At 38.9% G+C, this 15,552-nt stretch overlaps 1 protein-coding gene across 3 annotated transcripts in view; it reads right to left on the bottom strand.

Annotated features, from left to right (window-relative positions):
- Positions 1-15,552, bottom strand: part of DCAF1 (DDB1 and CUL4 associated factor 1) — a 52,322-nt gene that overhangs the window by 9,523 nt on the left and 27,247 nt on the right. For all 3 annotated transcript variants that reach the window (XM_031598543.2, XM_031598544.2, XM_090147881.1), the window contains 8 exons: positions 14,729-14,927; positions 13,975-14,057; positions 12,715-12,799; positions 11,559-11,792; positions 10,961-11,054; positions 10,359-10,463; positions 9,480-9,553; positions 8,243-8,347 (listed from right to left, as the gene is read on the bottom strand). In XM_031598543.2, coding sequence (XP_031454403.1) covers positions 8,243-8,347; positions 9,480-9,553; positions 10,359-10,463; positions 10,961-11,054; positions 11,559-11,792; positions 12,715-12,799; positions 13,975-14,057; positions 14,729-14,927 — 979 coding nt within the window. The remainder of the gene's footprint in view (positions 1-8,242; positions 8,348-9,479; positions 9,554-10,358; positions 10,464-10,960; positions 11,055-11,558; positions 11,793-12,714; positions 12,800-13,974; positions 14,058-14,728; positions 14,928-15,552) is intronic.

The following is a 15,552-nucleotide window of genomic DNA, read 5'->3' as shown; positions in this document are numbered from 1 at the left end:
TAACTCCTATTTTTATAATATTACCTTATATTCTTTTACTATTTGTAGTAAATTGTTCTCTCTCCCTATCTTACTTGGGTCGTTTTTGTTTTCTTTCCCCCAAAAAAAGGGGACAGGAAGTTGAAAAGGAGCTAGGGAGACCTTCTCCCCCTTTCCCCACTGTCACGCATGAACCTGCAGAACTTTTAACGTATTTCTGCACTGCAGTTTAACATTCTATCATTGCACATACAAAGTGCTTTCTGGAAGCATGGCCTACAGCACTGCAGATCAATAAAACCAAACATTTCAAGCAAATGCTGCAAGTCTCTTGTGCTCCTAGCAAGAGGAGCAGAAATAACCTAATCCCAAATTATATTTTGTATACGAGGACCACAGGTTGTGATTCCACTAGAAGTGGATTAGCAAACCTTCTCAGATAAACAACCACAAAGAGAAAAGCTTCCAAGTTCTCTAGAAGTTGTTGAACAGTCTCCTTACTGCAGCTCCCGAGGAGAAACTTTGCCAGAGGGTGATTAAGAAACATAGTATTGTCTGCCTCTTTACATACTTATCTAAGAAAATAACATTTTCTGAACTTCTTGAGAGTTCATTTTCTAAATCATACACTATTCCCTTTATGTATTAATCCACTTGTGCACCAATTCTCAGTTATTGGTGAATTTGGAGAAACTATTTCTACTCAGCAGACAGGACAACACCATATGCTGACGGCAACACACAGAAAACTAATATCAGTTGTCCCTGGATTTGTAGAACTATGGTTGATCAGAATTTCTTCTTTCCTGAGATGATATGCACAAATTCTGCAACATCTTGTAGGCTTCTCAATATCTCAAGGACATTGGTCACTGGAAATTTCAGGCCATGGTCTGCCTATAATACTTCATATGTAATTTATTAAGCATATCCACCGAATACCACTGAATCCCCATGGTGTACTTCCTTATCTGTCCTTGAACTGAAGTGTGCATCTGCTAACTTAATGCCACTGAAAACAAAGCTTCAAATAACTAAGAAATAGAATTTTCTTCCTTTCAATACATAGTTTACCAAAACACTAAACCAAAAAATTAACAAAACAACTTTCTATACCTGTAGTCTAAGTATCCAGAATGTTTTTTGTGCAATTTTCAAACTTTGCTTATTTCACATTGAGAGAGTGAAAAGAGCTGCAACAGAAATACAAATATATCAGCTTACTTTATAAGCTGCCTTGAGACTTTTAATACTTTTAATTTCTTGAATTGAAAAGTTTTCTAGTCAAGATGAACAGAACTTGAGATTTCTCAACTCATTCTTTTCCTCCTCTGCTAGGATTTGATCCAAAACAAGTATTTACATTAACAGACCTCTGCCCAGCTTTCTTTGCTACTGTTGTATGAACTGTTCAGCTGTCATGGACTCATGGTTGCTCCTACCCCAACCCCAGACTCAACTCCTGTCACCACATCCAAAACAACAATTCTCCTCTGCAGGTGGTTCCCAGCAACTCCTCTCCTTTGAAAACACATTCCCTACTGCAACTCTCTGTTTGAAGCCTGCTGAATGATATTACTCTATTCTTATTTTAATTTAAGAGGCTACCTTTTCCTCTACCTGTGAAGTGGTCAAACAGTGAAGCTTTTGTTTGCTCTTCACAGAATGGCCAGGGTTGGAAGGGACCTCAAGGATCATGAATCTCCAACCCCCCTGCCACATGCAGGGCCACCACTCCTCATTTAATGCTAGACCAGGCTGCTCAGGGCCCCATCCAATCTGGCCTTGAACACCTCCAGGGATGGGGCATCCACAGCCTCTCTGAGCAGCCTGTTCCAGCACCTCACCACTCTCTCTGTAAAGAACTTCCCCCTGACATCCAACCTAAATCTCCCCTCCCTCAACTTAAAACCATTTCCCCTTGTCCTGCAGTTATCCACCCTTTCAAAGAGTTGATTCCCCTCCTGTTTGTAGGCTCCCTTTAGGTACTGAAAGGCTGCAATGAGCTCACCCTGCAGCCTTCTTTTTTCCAGGCTGAACAAGCCCAGCTCCTTCAGCCTGTCCTCATAGGGCAGGTGCTCCAGTCCCCTCATCATCTTCGTGGCCCTCCTCTGGACCCTCTCCAGCAGCTCCCTGTCTTTCTTGTACTGGGGGCTCCACACTTGGATGCAGTATTCCAGATGGGGCCTCACAAGAGCAGAGTAGAGGGGGACAATCACCTCCCTGTCCCTGCTGGCCACCCCTCTTCTGATGGAGCCCAGGATCCCATTTGCCTTCCGAGCCGCAAGGGCACACTGCTGGCTCATATTAAGTTTTTCATCTATCAAGACCCCCAGGTCCTTCTCCACAGGGCTGCTCTCAAGGACCGCTCCTTCCAGTCTGTAGGGATGCCTGGGATTCCTCCAGCCCGAGTGCAAAACCCTGCACTTTGCCGTGTTGAACCTCATCAGGTTCACCCACGCCCACCTTTCCAGCCTCTTGAGGTCCCTCTGAATGGCATCCCTTCCTTCCACCGTATCGACCGCCCCACTCAGCTTGGTGTTGTCAGCAAACTTGCTGAGGGTGCACTCGATTCCGTCATCGATGTCATTGATAAAGATGTTAAAGAGCACCGGTCCCAAGACAGACCCCTGGGGGACGCCGCTCGTTACCGGTCTCCACCTGGACATGGAACCACTCATGACCACCCTCTGTCTGTGGCCTTTCAACCAGTTTCTTATCCATCGAGTGGTCCACCCATCAAATCCACACCCCTCCAATTTGGAGATAAGGATATGGTGGGCGATCATGTCAAAGGCCTTGCTCAAGTCCAGGTAAATACATCTTCAGCTCATATTTAATTTACTTCTGTTTTTTTTTTTATTGTTCTGTAAGTCTTATTGCCTGCTAATAAACACCTGCTCATATAAACAGTTGTCTTCTTCTAGTTTTTTTGTTAAAAAAGTGTTTCCCAGTCCTTTTTTTTTTTTTTTTTATAAACGTTTATTTGCTTTTGCACCTACTAGCTTACTTTTTCTTCTCTTTCATCCTCTTCCTCCAAGTTACTCCTAGAGAAAAGCAAACCAATGTCTAGTAATCTAGCCTCTTATAAAGTATCAGTATATGCTTTCATAAAAAAAGAACGTTTGTTGTTCAAATACAAGTTCTGAAGAGTATTTTTCACTCCAGAGAAATAAGTCTCTCCATCTTCTAGTAATTTCTCCTTCTCTGCAGATGATCCCCTTGTCATACCTTGTGACAATTCCAAAGTCTCAAGTAGCACATTAGTACTTTCTCATCCTTTGCTACACACTTCTCAGGAATGACAACATTTGGTTTCCAATCACTTTTAGAGTCTTCTATCTAATTTCCTCCCCCCATCTACTTCCTCACATTCCCAGAACAATGGGCAGCAAAAAAAAGAAAGCTTATGTATGCATATGTATAGCCAACAGTCCTTCTGGGGGATTGGTGGAGCAGGGCTAAGCGTCCTGAATAACCCATTCCTTCTCTTTCCAAAAGCTGGCAAGCCCAAACTCACTTCCTATTATCACCCCATTCAATTAATTCTAAGTATCCATCTCCTTCATCTGTTTTACCTTCTTGGCTACTTCAGTGTTAGAATTTCTACTTCTTCATAGCCATTTAGGTTACAGAGCTACAAACATAGAAGCCTGGGAACGTAGAGCAGTTACTATATGAACAAGCAAGGAATCTTACCATATCCTTCTATGCAGAAGTAGATACGTTCAGATTTAATACAGGAGACAGCACACAGCATACAGCATGTAGTGAAGAAATAAAAAGCAGTTACTCTCTTCATCTATATAAGCAGGTTAAGTCTGTCTAACAACAACTACCTGTGTATCTGTCATGGATGTTTTTTCATTCATCATAGACAAAACCCTCTGCTGGATCAGCATGCTCAGTGGGGACTCTGAGCAATACTGTTTTGCCTATGAAGTGTTCTCATCATGACATAACCCTATACATCTGATGGTAATCTAACTTTAGAGTCACTGATTGCTTTGAGGAATGTGCAAGTCATCATTCAGCCATTGCTGAGAAACACCAGATCACAGTGGTGATCTGGCACAAGCTGCCAAATGGATTGAAGTTCCCCTTTCTATCTCCACAAACAGGTATCCACACAAGAACAAACCTGTATCAAAGCAATAACAATAAAAATACAATGGAACTGCTGTTGTAAGTAGATAGGAGTAAAATCCTAAAATAAGTTGAGACCATACAAAGAAAGTTGAGAAAAACATTTCTCTGTGTTGACTAAACAAGACGTTAGAACACCAATTCTTTCAAGTACTCTTTCCCTCAACTCTAAAGCTTTCATTTCACAACACCCAGAATTTTCCAAACCAATGTAAAAAAAAAGACAAGTTACACACCTACCATCAACATTTAGATAGCTCAGAAACACTTCAGGATTATTAAGTTCTTCAGTTCTGGCAAAAAAAGCAGAACACACTTTATAGGACAGGGACAGCTAAGTGTGGGCATCTGCTGTGGGAGTCATACATTTCTCTAGAAACAAGAATAACTGAGAAGAACACTTGAGCCTCACAGATGCAACATCGTTCATATTATAAACTACAGAGAAAAAGAGGTCTTAAAGAACTAACACGAGGGGAAAAAACAAAAAACAAAAAACAAAATCTAAATTAAAAAGGTGAAAATACAGACTACAAATCCTATAACCCAACTTAAGCTTCCCAGTTTTGACTGCACTCTGTGGTCAGCCAATTCACTCATTTTAGCTTTTCTGGTTTCCATTTCTACAGCACAGCAACTGCCACGCAGCACTTCCAGGCCACATCATTACATGCACTTTTCTATGCACCATCTCCTCAGAAACTCCTGCTCTGCCTCACTATAGCAGACAGCAGAGACCAACCAGTTAAGAAAGGGAAATAAATAAATAAATAAGCTAACAAAAAAATGGTACAGCACCTGTATCAACAGGTCATCCATCTTATTTTTGAGAAGCCTGAGTGTAATCAAAGTAGTAGCAAATGCAGGAGGAAGGAGACTGAGTAATGGGGAGCTCAGCCTGCTTCCCTGCAGACTGAACATGTGAATACTTGCATGTCAGTCCTGACAGATCCCTTTCAATACTCATCCAACATTAAAATAACTCTATATTAAAAAATATTTTTTATAAATAAATATATAAATATAAATAAATAATAATTTTTTAAGCTAATGAAAGTTCAATACAGAAAGACTAGTATTCTATATAAGAGTATAACATCCAACAACAAAAAAAAAAAGCTCACAAACTGGCTGCTGCTAAGGATGTTACCTCTTCACCTTCCCTCAGTGACCACACCAACATCCACACAGCATTCATTATGCTTAACAAGGCCTGACAACGCTGGATTACCTGTCAGAACTAGGAAGAGGCAGCTTTCCTACCATCTAATATGTAACAGCCAGCTGACATAACAGCACTGATGCTCTTCTCAAATACTTCAGACAAAACCAGAGATCTTCATCACAACAGTATCAAACACAAGCCAGCCAAATCAGCCTAACCATTTAATTAGAGGGTAATTTACCTAACAGATCAGTTGGTTTTACAAGGTTTAACTTCAGAAAGGGGGAGTAATATAATTGTTTTGATTCTTAAATAAGAGAAGGAAATTTAAAGATAGCAGAAATACATCGCTTTCTTAGGGACTCAGTCTTTGCTTTTTGAAAATTCAGACCTATTGCTGACACCTGTCAAAAGTCAGGTAGATGTTTTTGCCCACAACTCTTTTGGTTAACTTTCCTCAAACCCAAGTTTTTAACGTGACTTTCTTCAGCATCACATGATGTCCAAGCAGGGCTTACACAAGCAAACATGTTTCTATTAAAATGTTTATTGCTTTCTGTACAGGTAAAAAAAACCTGTTCTCATGGGTCAACGTAGGTCATACACAGAAATATAACTGCATAAAACCAAGAGTGAAGATACTGAGGCCAGATTAATATCTGCTCTGAAACTCTTGGCCAGAGAGATACCATAGTAACATTGATTCACATTAATCTTCCCCCACACCATTTACATGAAAAAGATCAAAAAGCCAGAAGGTATTTTAGAATATCTGTGACAAGTCTTAACAAGTTTGAAAGCATATTTCCAATATTTCAAAGTCTAGATCACAGAAAAGTAACTAAGAAAGTTCTGTGTGTATATATATACAGATAACCTATTTTCATATGGAAGAGAGTTACTCTGGTTGGCTTTAACAGAGAAGAGAGCCAGAGATATTGCATTTATTCTGGTAATTTTCTACATCCTGCTCAATGCTGTACATCTCTCCAGAGACAAAAGCTGTATTTTATAAACCTAAGTCAGTCATAAGGCTTGAACAAGCCTGACTGGACAGCAATGTATAGCAACAGAACAGAGAGCAAGGTTTACAGTTTGTTCTGTTAAATAGACACAGATTTAACAGAATTTGGATGCACAGATGTTATGTTGAAGTCAAACCACTCCTACCAAGGAAGTTAGGTTCCAATCATCCCTAAGAGACAGATCCTGCCCAGGAGACATTTATACACTCGAAAAAAGACTACAAAAAAGAGCAATTATGAAGTATTGACTAATCACTTTCAGTTTGCAAACTAACCCCAGATGCAGCTTTGCTTGAGTACTCCCATAAACTTTACTGATAAGCTTCTAGCATGCTTAAATTATGCCTAGGGCCACCTTTATTTGTACAACAGGAAGCTTCCCCAGACACATCTAATGGATGATAGATCTCTTATCATTGCTTGGTACCTTTATGTTACAGCCTGGAACCAATAGCACTCAGACTTTGTTCTCATCACAAATAGAGATCCCCACTTCAGTTGTCACTTACCAGTGATATCACAAAACAGTGTCTCAATAGCTGGTAGTTAATCATTGCACAATGCAAAATTAATTTTTGCTACAAAGTACGTCTTGAGATTTCACAATGTGAACAAGCTTACTAAAATACACTTTACAGAGACAAAAACAGTGGAAGCAGAGACAAAAATAGAATCTAATGACTAAACAAGGGAAGCACTGGATGGCTAGAAAGTAGAAATGCTTCAGAAGGAACAGTAATTTTTTCTCCCTGCTCACTGCTTCACAGGAAATTCTATTCCTCACTCAATCTAAAAGTTCTTCAGCTGAATACAAGTTGCTAAACTGAATCCTCTAGGGACAGTTACAGTGACCCATGATTTTCTAAGAACTCTAAAACTTCAACTTTGTAGCTTACAGAGATAAGTTGTGTGTGTAAACTACTGCTTCATCTTAAGACAGTGAAATTCTGTAAGTAGCGACTAGTTGGAAAAAAAAATTCCTCTTTCCATGGATCTATTGTCCAGTCTTCTGAGCCAGAAAATAAGTCTCAGCCTAGCAACAAGATTCAAAGACAAAAAGAGTACGAAAAAGCCAGTTTTCCACACAGAAGCCATTTTTTTTTTTTAAATGGTACTTATTGGAAAAATATGAAGTCAGCTTTTCTCATAGGAAATATAAATAAATGATTTACTAGAATGCAGACAACCAGAGAAAAGAGAATAATGCATTTAAAATCTTTGAGGAACTGAAGCATAAAGTCCTTGCCTGTTCAAAAAAAATAGAACACCGAAAACACCTGATCCCCAAAGAGCTACAAGTTTGTCTTTGATTCTCATTATATTGTTTTAAGTACTTTGCACTGCTTTGTATTCTACAGACAGTGCCCCAAGGAGCACTTACTGAAGTTCTTAGCTCTTCTGTCAGGTTGTCAGAGTTCAAAGTGGTTGATCTGAGAAGGAAAAGCAACACATCCCAGTGTAAATCTAGAGCTTTAAGATTTGTAAGGCATTTTGCTGTCTAGAAGTAGAGTGCAGTTTCACTGCATTACTCACACATCTCCCTTGGAAACTGGTGACAAGTTATATCCCGCTGCAAGACCTGGGCACACTTAGATTGAAGAAAAGGAGAACCTCAAAACACTATTGTCTCTACTGGATATCAAAGTACTTTAAATAACAAGCAGAACAAACAGCAAAGTTTCTGATCAGAATTAGAACATTTATGGAAATTAGCAAATAAACTATAAACTATCACAACAGTTTACAGTGTGCATAACAACAGATCCTGTAGTGATAGTTTTAGCTTACACTAAAAGTAACAATGTCTGCACCACATGAAGTGAACACAAATGAGGCATATGAGTAATAAACGAACACCTATGGCCTTCTCACATGTAGATAAGTAACAACTACTCTTGAGCAAGCAGCTTAACGCTGTATTTCTCACCTGATCTTCTTCTTCATCCTCTTCATCTTCTGCCAAACGCTGCCTACCTACTTCATACAGTCTGCAAACTGTATCCATGTTCATGGAATCCATGCTGCCTTGGTTCTGAAGAGGAAATGCCCACACAGCAGTTAGCCCCAGGAATTAACTATTGCATTCAAATTTAACACTCTATCTGGTCTCAGTTACAGAAACATAACCAAAATCCTCCTCTCCCATTTACTAGCAGCTATACAATTAGCACTAAAAATGAGACTTTTCTGTTTCAAGGACTAACCTAAGAGTGATACAGTATCTACTTTCTGCTTCTGTCATCCATCAGTTATACTCTTACAAACAGACTTAAAACCTTTACTGGATCCTGAACACACTCTGAGCTAGCTCTCACCTAGCTGCACAACACTTCCTTTCACATCTGTCTCCCTGCTGTGAACACTGAACCGTGTGAAAGGATTAGAAACTGTCAGACAACAAGAGTCCCAGAAGACAGCAGTCTGATTCCCCATCAGCCACTGGTACTGCATGTCCTTAAGTAACATTTCCAAAGATTCTTACAGTAGAAAAAGCATTCTTATATTGGCCTCACCACCCTAGTTTAACTGCTAAATTCTTAACTTGCATTTTTTAGTCTGTAAGGACCAGCAATATACAAAGTATTAAGTTGTCAATATTTTAAATTAGTCTCTATACACAGCCAGGTTATAAACTGAGCACTGACAACGAATTAAAGAGCACAGAACTAGATTCATTAGTTTAATGGGATATCCCTCACAACAAACTGGAAGTTTCACTCAGTAATTTTTGCTTCAAATCCTTACCTACTGGGATTTTGCTAGGAAAACAGTGAATAAAGAGATATCCAAAGAAAAGATCCATGGGGTGTAAAAAGTATATAGCATTTCCCAGGCACTTGATGTAGTGCAAATTTCAATTCTAAATTATTGCCATAAATAGCAAAAAATGCATTTATGCTACTGAGAAGAAAAGATGCTATACAGCATTTAAGTAGGAAGCATTTTAACAAAGAAGGCAAATGCATTTGAAAGAATTCAGAGGCAGAAAAACAAGACAGCTTTTAAGAGAAACTGTTGGTGGACAACAAGAGGCGAACAGCACCTTCACCATCATCAAACCACCACCACTAGTTAGCATGTGAATTTAACAGTAGGTTTTAACTGAAGGTTCTAAAAAGAAAAAAAGACTACAGCTATGGAAACCAGAAACTTAGCTCCTTTACCTCAATGACAGCCAGATAGCAATCCTTGCTGTCTGTGCACAAGTCAAAGATATTCCTCTTTACATCTATGGTAGCTGGAAAACATCACAAAATGAACTCAGTTAATTGCATATTACTTAGTGCTTGCTGGGAGAATAGATCCAATTATATATGTCTAAAAGCAGGTAACAAAACACTGGGACAAGAAGCAACAGCCAAAGTAAAAATGAAATGAATTTCGTAACTAGCTCAAGCTGTAATAATTTTGGAGACTGTCATTAAAAAAAAATTGTGTAGGAAGTTCTTAACCTGATCTCCACTGTGCTTTCTCCCTTCATACATTTATGGGCTTCCCTAAGCACAAGAAGGGATCAATAATCTTTCAAGACAGGTGGCAAGCAGGGGGCTGAACTGTATCTCCTTTCAATAGCAAGAGCCACATCTACGCTATCTAGCAGTAATAGCTACAATAGCTGCAGTATAGTTGCAGAAGCTTTGCAAGCTGTAGGCCAAACAGTCAACATTTTGGACTACCAGTATGGGAAAATACTTAAGGGAAAAGGAAACTTGCAAGAACAAGAAAAAAGGCCCTTCCTGAAATTAGATTAATGATATCTTGGCCAAGTGACCTACTATCTCAGATTATGCCCTCCTTGCAAAAAGGAAAGGAAAATAAAGTCAGAAATTCTGAATACCAGCATGTAACAAAGTCACACATTGAACAGATAATATACTTGGACCTGTTTCAGCATCAAACACAACATCTACTCTGCAATCAGAATAGGTTATAGCAGAATTTGTTTTGCCACACAATGCAAAGGGGAAAAGGAACTAAATATTACTAAGTAGAACTTTGAGTAAACCTTCAGACCTCCATATCCATATCATATCCTCATTTACCTATGGGTTTATAATCAGTTGCATTGAACGTCCTGAAAGAAGAGCCAAAAGGACTTCTCATTCTCTCCTCCAGAAGTTCATCTTCATCATCTGCCTGCAACATAGCTGATACAAGGAAAGATTATTCCACAGCCCCATCTTCCATTTATCACCAACTTTAATCAACTTAAGATCAAACTCTGACATGAATTTCCTTTTTATTTAATAGCTCAGCAAGACTCATTTGATATCTATTCTTCCAGAGTTGCCTTTACTACTGCAAATCATTGAAGTTTAATATGGAGGACAAAATTACATTCTCAAGCATCATCAGGACTGCTGTTACACACATTTTCTTTTTTTAAAAGGTTGATCTTTTAAATTTTTTTTTTTTAATCTCTCAAGTGAGTTGCAACATCGCTGACGTTAGAGAAAATTGTCTGTCAGCAATACATGCAGCATAAGCTGGAAAAAAAAACAACAAAAACCAACCACTAAATAGTTCACAAATACCAGTAAGCTTCGCAGTTACACTCTCTGAAGCTTCCAACTTCACTGAGCAAGCACCCACTTACTACTATCAGAGATGTCCAAAGAGAGTAATTAAGACTGATAAATCCTACCTCCATACATAACTGTTCCCGTATAGTTGAAGACCACACGACACTGATCCAGTGCAGGAACTGTGTGTAACAAATGGAAAGTTCGGAGATCCCACTGAAGAAATACAGGCTAAGGAGCAATAGATCATTGAAAGCGTCTGCTTCCTTTTCAGTACAGTGCTGAAAAGATGATTAATTGCTTTCAAGAAACCTCACTGACACTCTCTCACAAACTTAATAGAACCAGTGTCAGATTCTAATACTACCTTCAAAATCAAAAAGCTTTTACTGAGGACATCATTCCCAATCATCAGATGTTACTGCAGTAGATTCAAGGTAGATCTTGGTAAGGGAATGGAACAGAGTAAAGGTATCACTAAGTGCATTAGAAAGAAAATCTCTCTCAAATATTTCCATTAGTTCAAAATTAGACGTATCAGCCCAGATTTAAGCTGTGTGGCTGCCTGAGAGTCTCCATTTACTTGATTCCCAGACAAAAGCCATTGCTTCTGAACATAACTTATAACACATCAAATAATTTACAGAACTTCAGCAAACAACTGTGTTCTTCAAACAAATTATTTAGGTTTCAACACATTATCACTATGGCTGAGGATACAATTTCTGTGTTGACTATGACCTCTAACCCATTGGGATGGAAAACACCACTGATGGTCATGTTGAATTTATCAAACTTGTGGATGGCTTGTGCTGATCTGACATCCCAGAGGACACCATCATTTAAAACAAGGTCATCAGTGGGGTTAAATGTGGCACAGTTCTTCTTGTAGTTATTGGCGAGATCTGGGTTAAACAGAGTCAATAGCTTGTTGCCGGTCTGAATATCATAGATCTTTTAGATTAAAAACAAAGAGAAACATTAGTCACAAGCTGTAACGTACCTGCACCTTAACACATCCCATGATTTAGATCACTTCTAGAATCACCCTAACCCCATTTTGCTTTATCATTTCAAACAATGAAATTCTCAAGATAAACATCCCTCTTTCAGTCTTAAACAGTTTTCCCAGCTGAAACCTAAGTGTCACATGTTTTGGCCAGCATATAAATTACAACAGGCTTGCAAACATATTCTAACACTATCAGGATAATCCCATTATGAAAAATCAGACATGAAGCTGCAGACAAATATACCACTTTGTCAGAGCCTATTTCAGAAACAGAACTGTTTTTCAGAGCAGAGGGTATTTACGAATATCAAAACTGCAAAGCGCAAGGAGCTGGCAAGGTCAGGGAATGTTGGAAACATAACTACGGAAAAGAAGTCAAAAATCCTGGTATCTACACTGAAAGGCAATTTTCCGTAGTCTGTCCTAATAAACTGTAAAAAAAACTTTAAAGCCCTTTTCATCTTCCAGGTCTTAACAAAGAACAAAGGCTTTATGGACATTTCACATCAGTTTAATCTGTAACAGTCTGCAGAGCCCAGCTCTCCTTCAAACTCAGCAAAGAAACAATTCTCTAATACAGACAAACAATCTGTTTAACAAATAAACACAATATACAAACTGATCTGACTTCCACATTATTCAGCTAAGAAATGGGCAGGAATTAATAGTTTGCTTAAACACAAGATATTTATACAATGTGGTCAGGTTTATACCCTTAAGCAGAAAGATAAGTTATTTGCTATTTTCAAAGCTCTTCCTGTAGCTCACACAGGGCCTCACAGCACCCAGACATGCTAATAAACATTGTGTGAAGAATTAAATTCTTCTCACAGCTTCACAACCATGGCTTTTACTGGTACTTACATGGGCAATGTCTCCTTTTGTGCCAATGACTCTATCTTGAGAGTGCTTGCTGAACTCCACATATTGGTCATCAGGGAAGGAATGCCTATAGTTAGAGTCAGTAAAGATGTTAAGGAAATGTAGATTCAAACTACTAGTGAAAAGACTTTCCTCTGCCATTGACAATGGCATACTACAGTACTAAAATGCTCCACTGGCATTTGCAGGGAAGTATTTATTGCAAACACAGTCTTTCCAGCAGTTCTATTAAAAAACATAATCAGCAAGTCAGTAGGATCATAGAATGAATCACAGAATGGCTTAAGTTGGAAGGGACCTAAATATCATGTAGTTCCAATCCACTACAGGGGGCAGGGCTGCCAGTCACCAGATCAGGCTAGACAGGATCCTGTCCAACCCGGCCTCATTATATGCATACAGAGATGAGATATTCACAATCCCTCTAGGCAACCTGTTCCAACACCTCATCACCTTCAAGTAAAACTTCTCCCCTACATCTCCCCTCTTTTAGATTGAAGCCATTCCCCTTCATCCTATCACTATTAGCTCGTGTAAAAAGTCAGTTACCCTCCTGCTTGTAAGCTCCCTTCAAGTACTGGAAGGCGACAATGAGGTCTCCCTGGAAACATGTAATAAAATTACTACTACAAGAGGTCCAGCATCATAAGTGTAACACTATTTGCAGGAGTGACCAACAAACTTATGTTGAACTTCTTGTCTGAAGAATGCTCTCTAACTGACTTACATAGGTCATAGCAAAACTGTTGCTTACAACTGAGGTAGATGATAGCCCAATCTTTTAAGGAACAAAGAGCCTCTCCTCCATTTTCAATGAGAACAACTGTAAATATTAAACTCAGTTTGACATAGCTTTCTTTGGGATATCCAGGTCCAAAAATTTCACTATGCAAAACCAACAGGTTATAAAACTCTGTAACCGGTTACAAAGAGATTGTCAAGATGACAATCTTACCAACATAAGAATAAAAATACAAACATAATTCTCTGCCTTTAGGAAAAGGTCATCTTACTAATCTAATTGCATTAAATGACTCTCCAGGTAAGTAGAATTTTCAAATATGTTTGTACTCAGTTAAACAGGGAAGATACTAAAAATAAAGTGTGTTACTTTTTCATGTTTTCACAATAGATACGGGGGGAGCTGTGCTGTCCTTCTCTTTCGCGGAGCTTGTTCTTAGGGATTCTGCCTATATTGAATGTTTCCAACTAAATACCCAACAGAGATCAGAATATACTTACTTCATATCAAAGACAGACTTCATTCCCCACAATGCAGACAGAGGTTGACTCCATGTAGCAGATGTCAGCAATAAGGATCCATCCTGTATTTCCAGATAGGAGTGGAAGGGAAGGAAGGAAAAGAACACCAGTGAAAACAGAGGTTATTGTTTTACTTCTGCACTTAATTTAGACTGAAATTAATCTTGTAAGAACTACAGCAAGTTTTGTGCTCACTAAACTGCTCTCATGGAGATAATGTCTCAGCATTCAACATTATACCAAGAGCTCTTCATGCTACATAGATGAAGGAAAATATTACAGGTAACAATGGGAATGGTCTATGATGTTAATAGCATATAAAAGCAGGATGAACTCTGATGACCTGAGTGGCATTTTTTCTGCTTTAAATTGAAGCCATTCCCCTTCATCCTATCATTATCAGATCGATCTCTCTCTAGAATCATCCCCTGAAAGATTTTTTTTTCCAGTTTGATATATTCTGGCATTATATCTCACAACTCTTAAGTCACTTTAAAATCCATTACTTATGAAGACTCACAGCCCCTGCATCTCCTCAGTAAATTATCTTGGGAAGAAAATAAATTACAGAACCCAGAGAGGCGGTATGTAACTACTACCAGTACTTTGTTCACAGGCACTGCAGGCCAGCCAGTAGGTGCACCTGAGATTTATACATCCAGATGTGCCCCAAATATACCAGGCTTTAGTCTATAAGAACTTCAGAACTCAGTACAGGTCTCCAATTACTCACCCTTGATGGCTCAAGGTGCGTGATAGCAGAGTTATGGCAATTGTAACTTGCCTCTTCCTGTCCACTGAATACATTGTATAGTTTTAACTGCCCTGTGCAAGTACCCAGCATTAAGAATCGTTCACGTGCAGAAAAAGCACAACAGGTGAAGCCACTCTCATCCTCATTTGCTTCCCGGAACACAGATATTGGACGGAACCTAGAGAAGGTAGAAAAGGTGGAAGGGTTACTGGAAATAAAGCAAAAAAACAAAATAGAACTACTGCACGAAGTGATGACACTAAAACCAGTCCTCACTAATTGTGTAGGCTGAAGTTACAGTTTTCTTCTAAGACAAACTAAATGTTAACTATAAGACTACTGGTCAAGTGAGAATGTGTCAACAGTGTCTGCAACAATTCTGAGTTTGTCTTGCATGATCAAGTACTTCTGTTACAGTACATCATTAAGCTGAAGCACTTAGAGTCTGCCTTCAAAGCTGGACGGCTGAAAACTGGAAAATGCTGCCATTTGGATTTTTTTTTTTTTAAATACATAATTTTGCAACGGAAAGAAAGCCATGCAAAAAGTCTAGCAACTTGCTGTGCTGAAGATTAAGCTACAAGATGAACATACGCATTCCACTGTCCTCCACCTGTCAACAGGTCTGGGTCTGTCAAGAAAACAACCTCAAGTCTATGCTCTCTCCTGTAAAACTAGCATTACATACCTTCCAAAGAACAAAGAAATATGAGCTTCATCAACCAACACTGCCAATTAATTAATATCACTCTGAAATTAGTGTATTTTGTATCCTTAGTACAAGAGAAACAGAGCTTTTAAAA

The sequence above is a fragment of the Phasianus colchicus genome, chromosome 11, assembly GCF_987193195.1.
Source record: "Phasianus colchicus chromosome 11, bPhaCol1.hap1.1, whole genome shotgun sequence".
Taxonomy (NCBI): domain Eukaryota; kingdom Metazoa; phylum Chordata; class Aves; order Galliformes; family Phasianidae; genus Phasianus; species Phasianus colchicus.
Note: the sequence above shows the minus strand (reverse complement) of the source record. Positions and strands in the feature narration are given on the sequence as shown.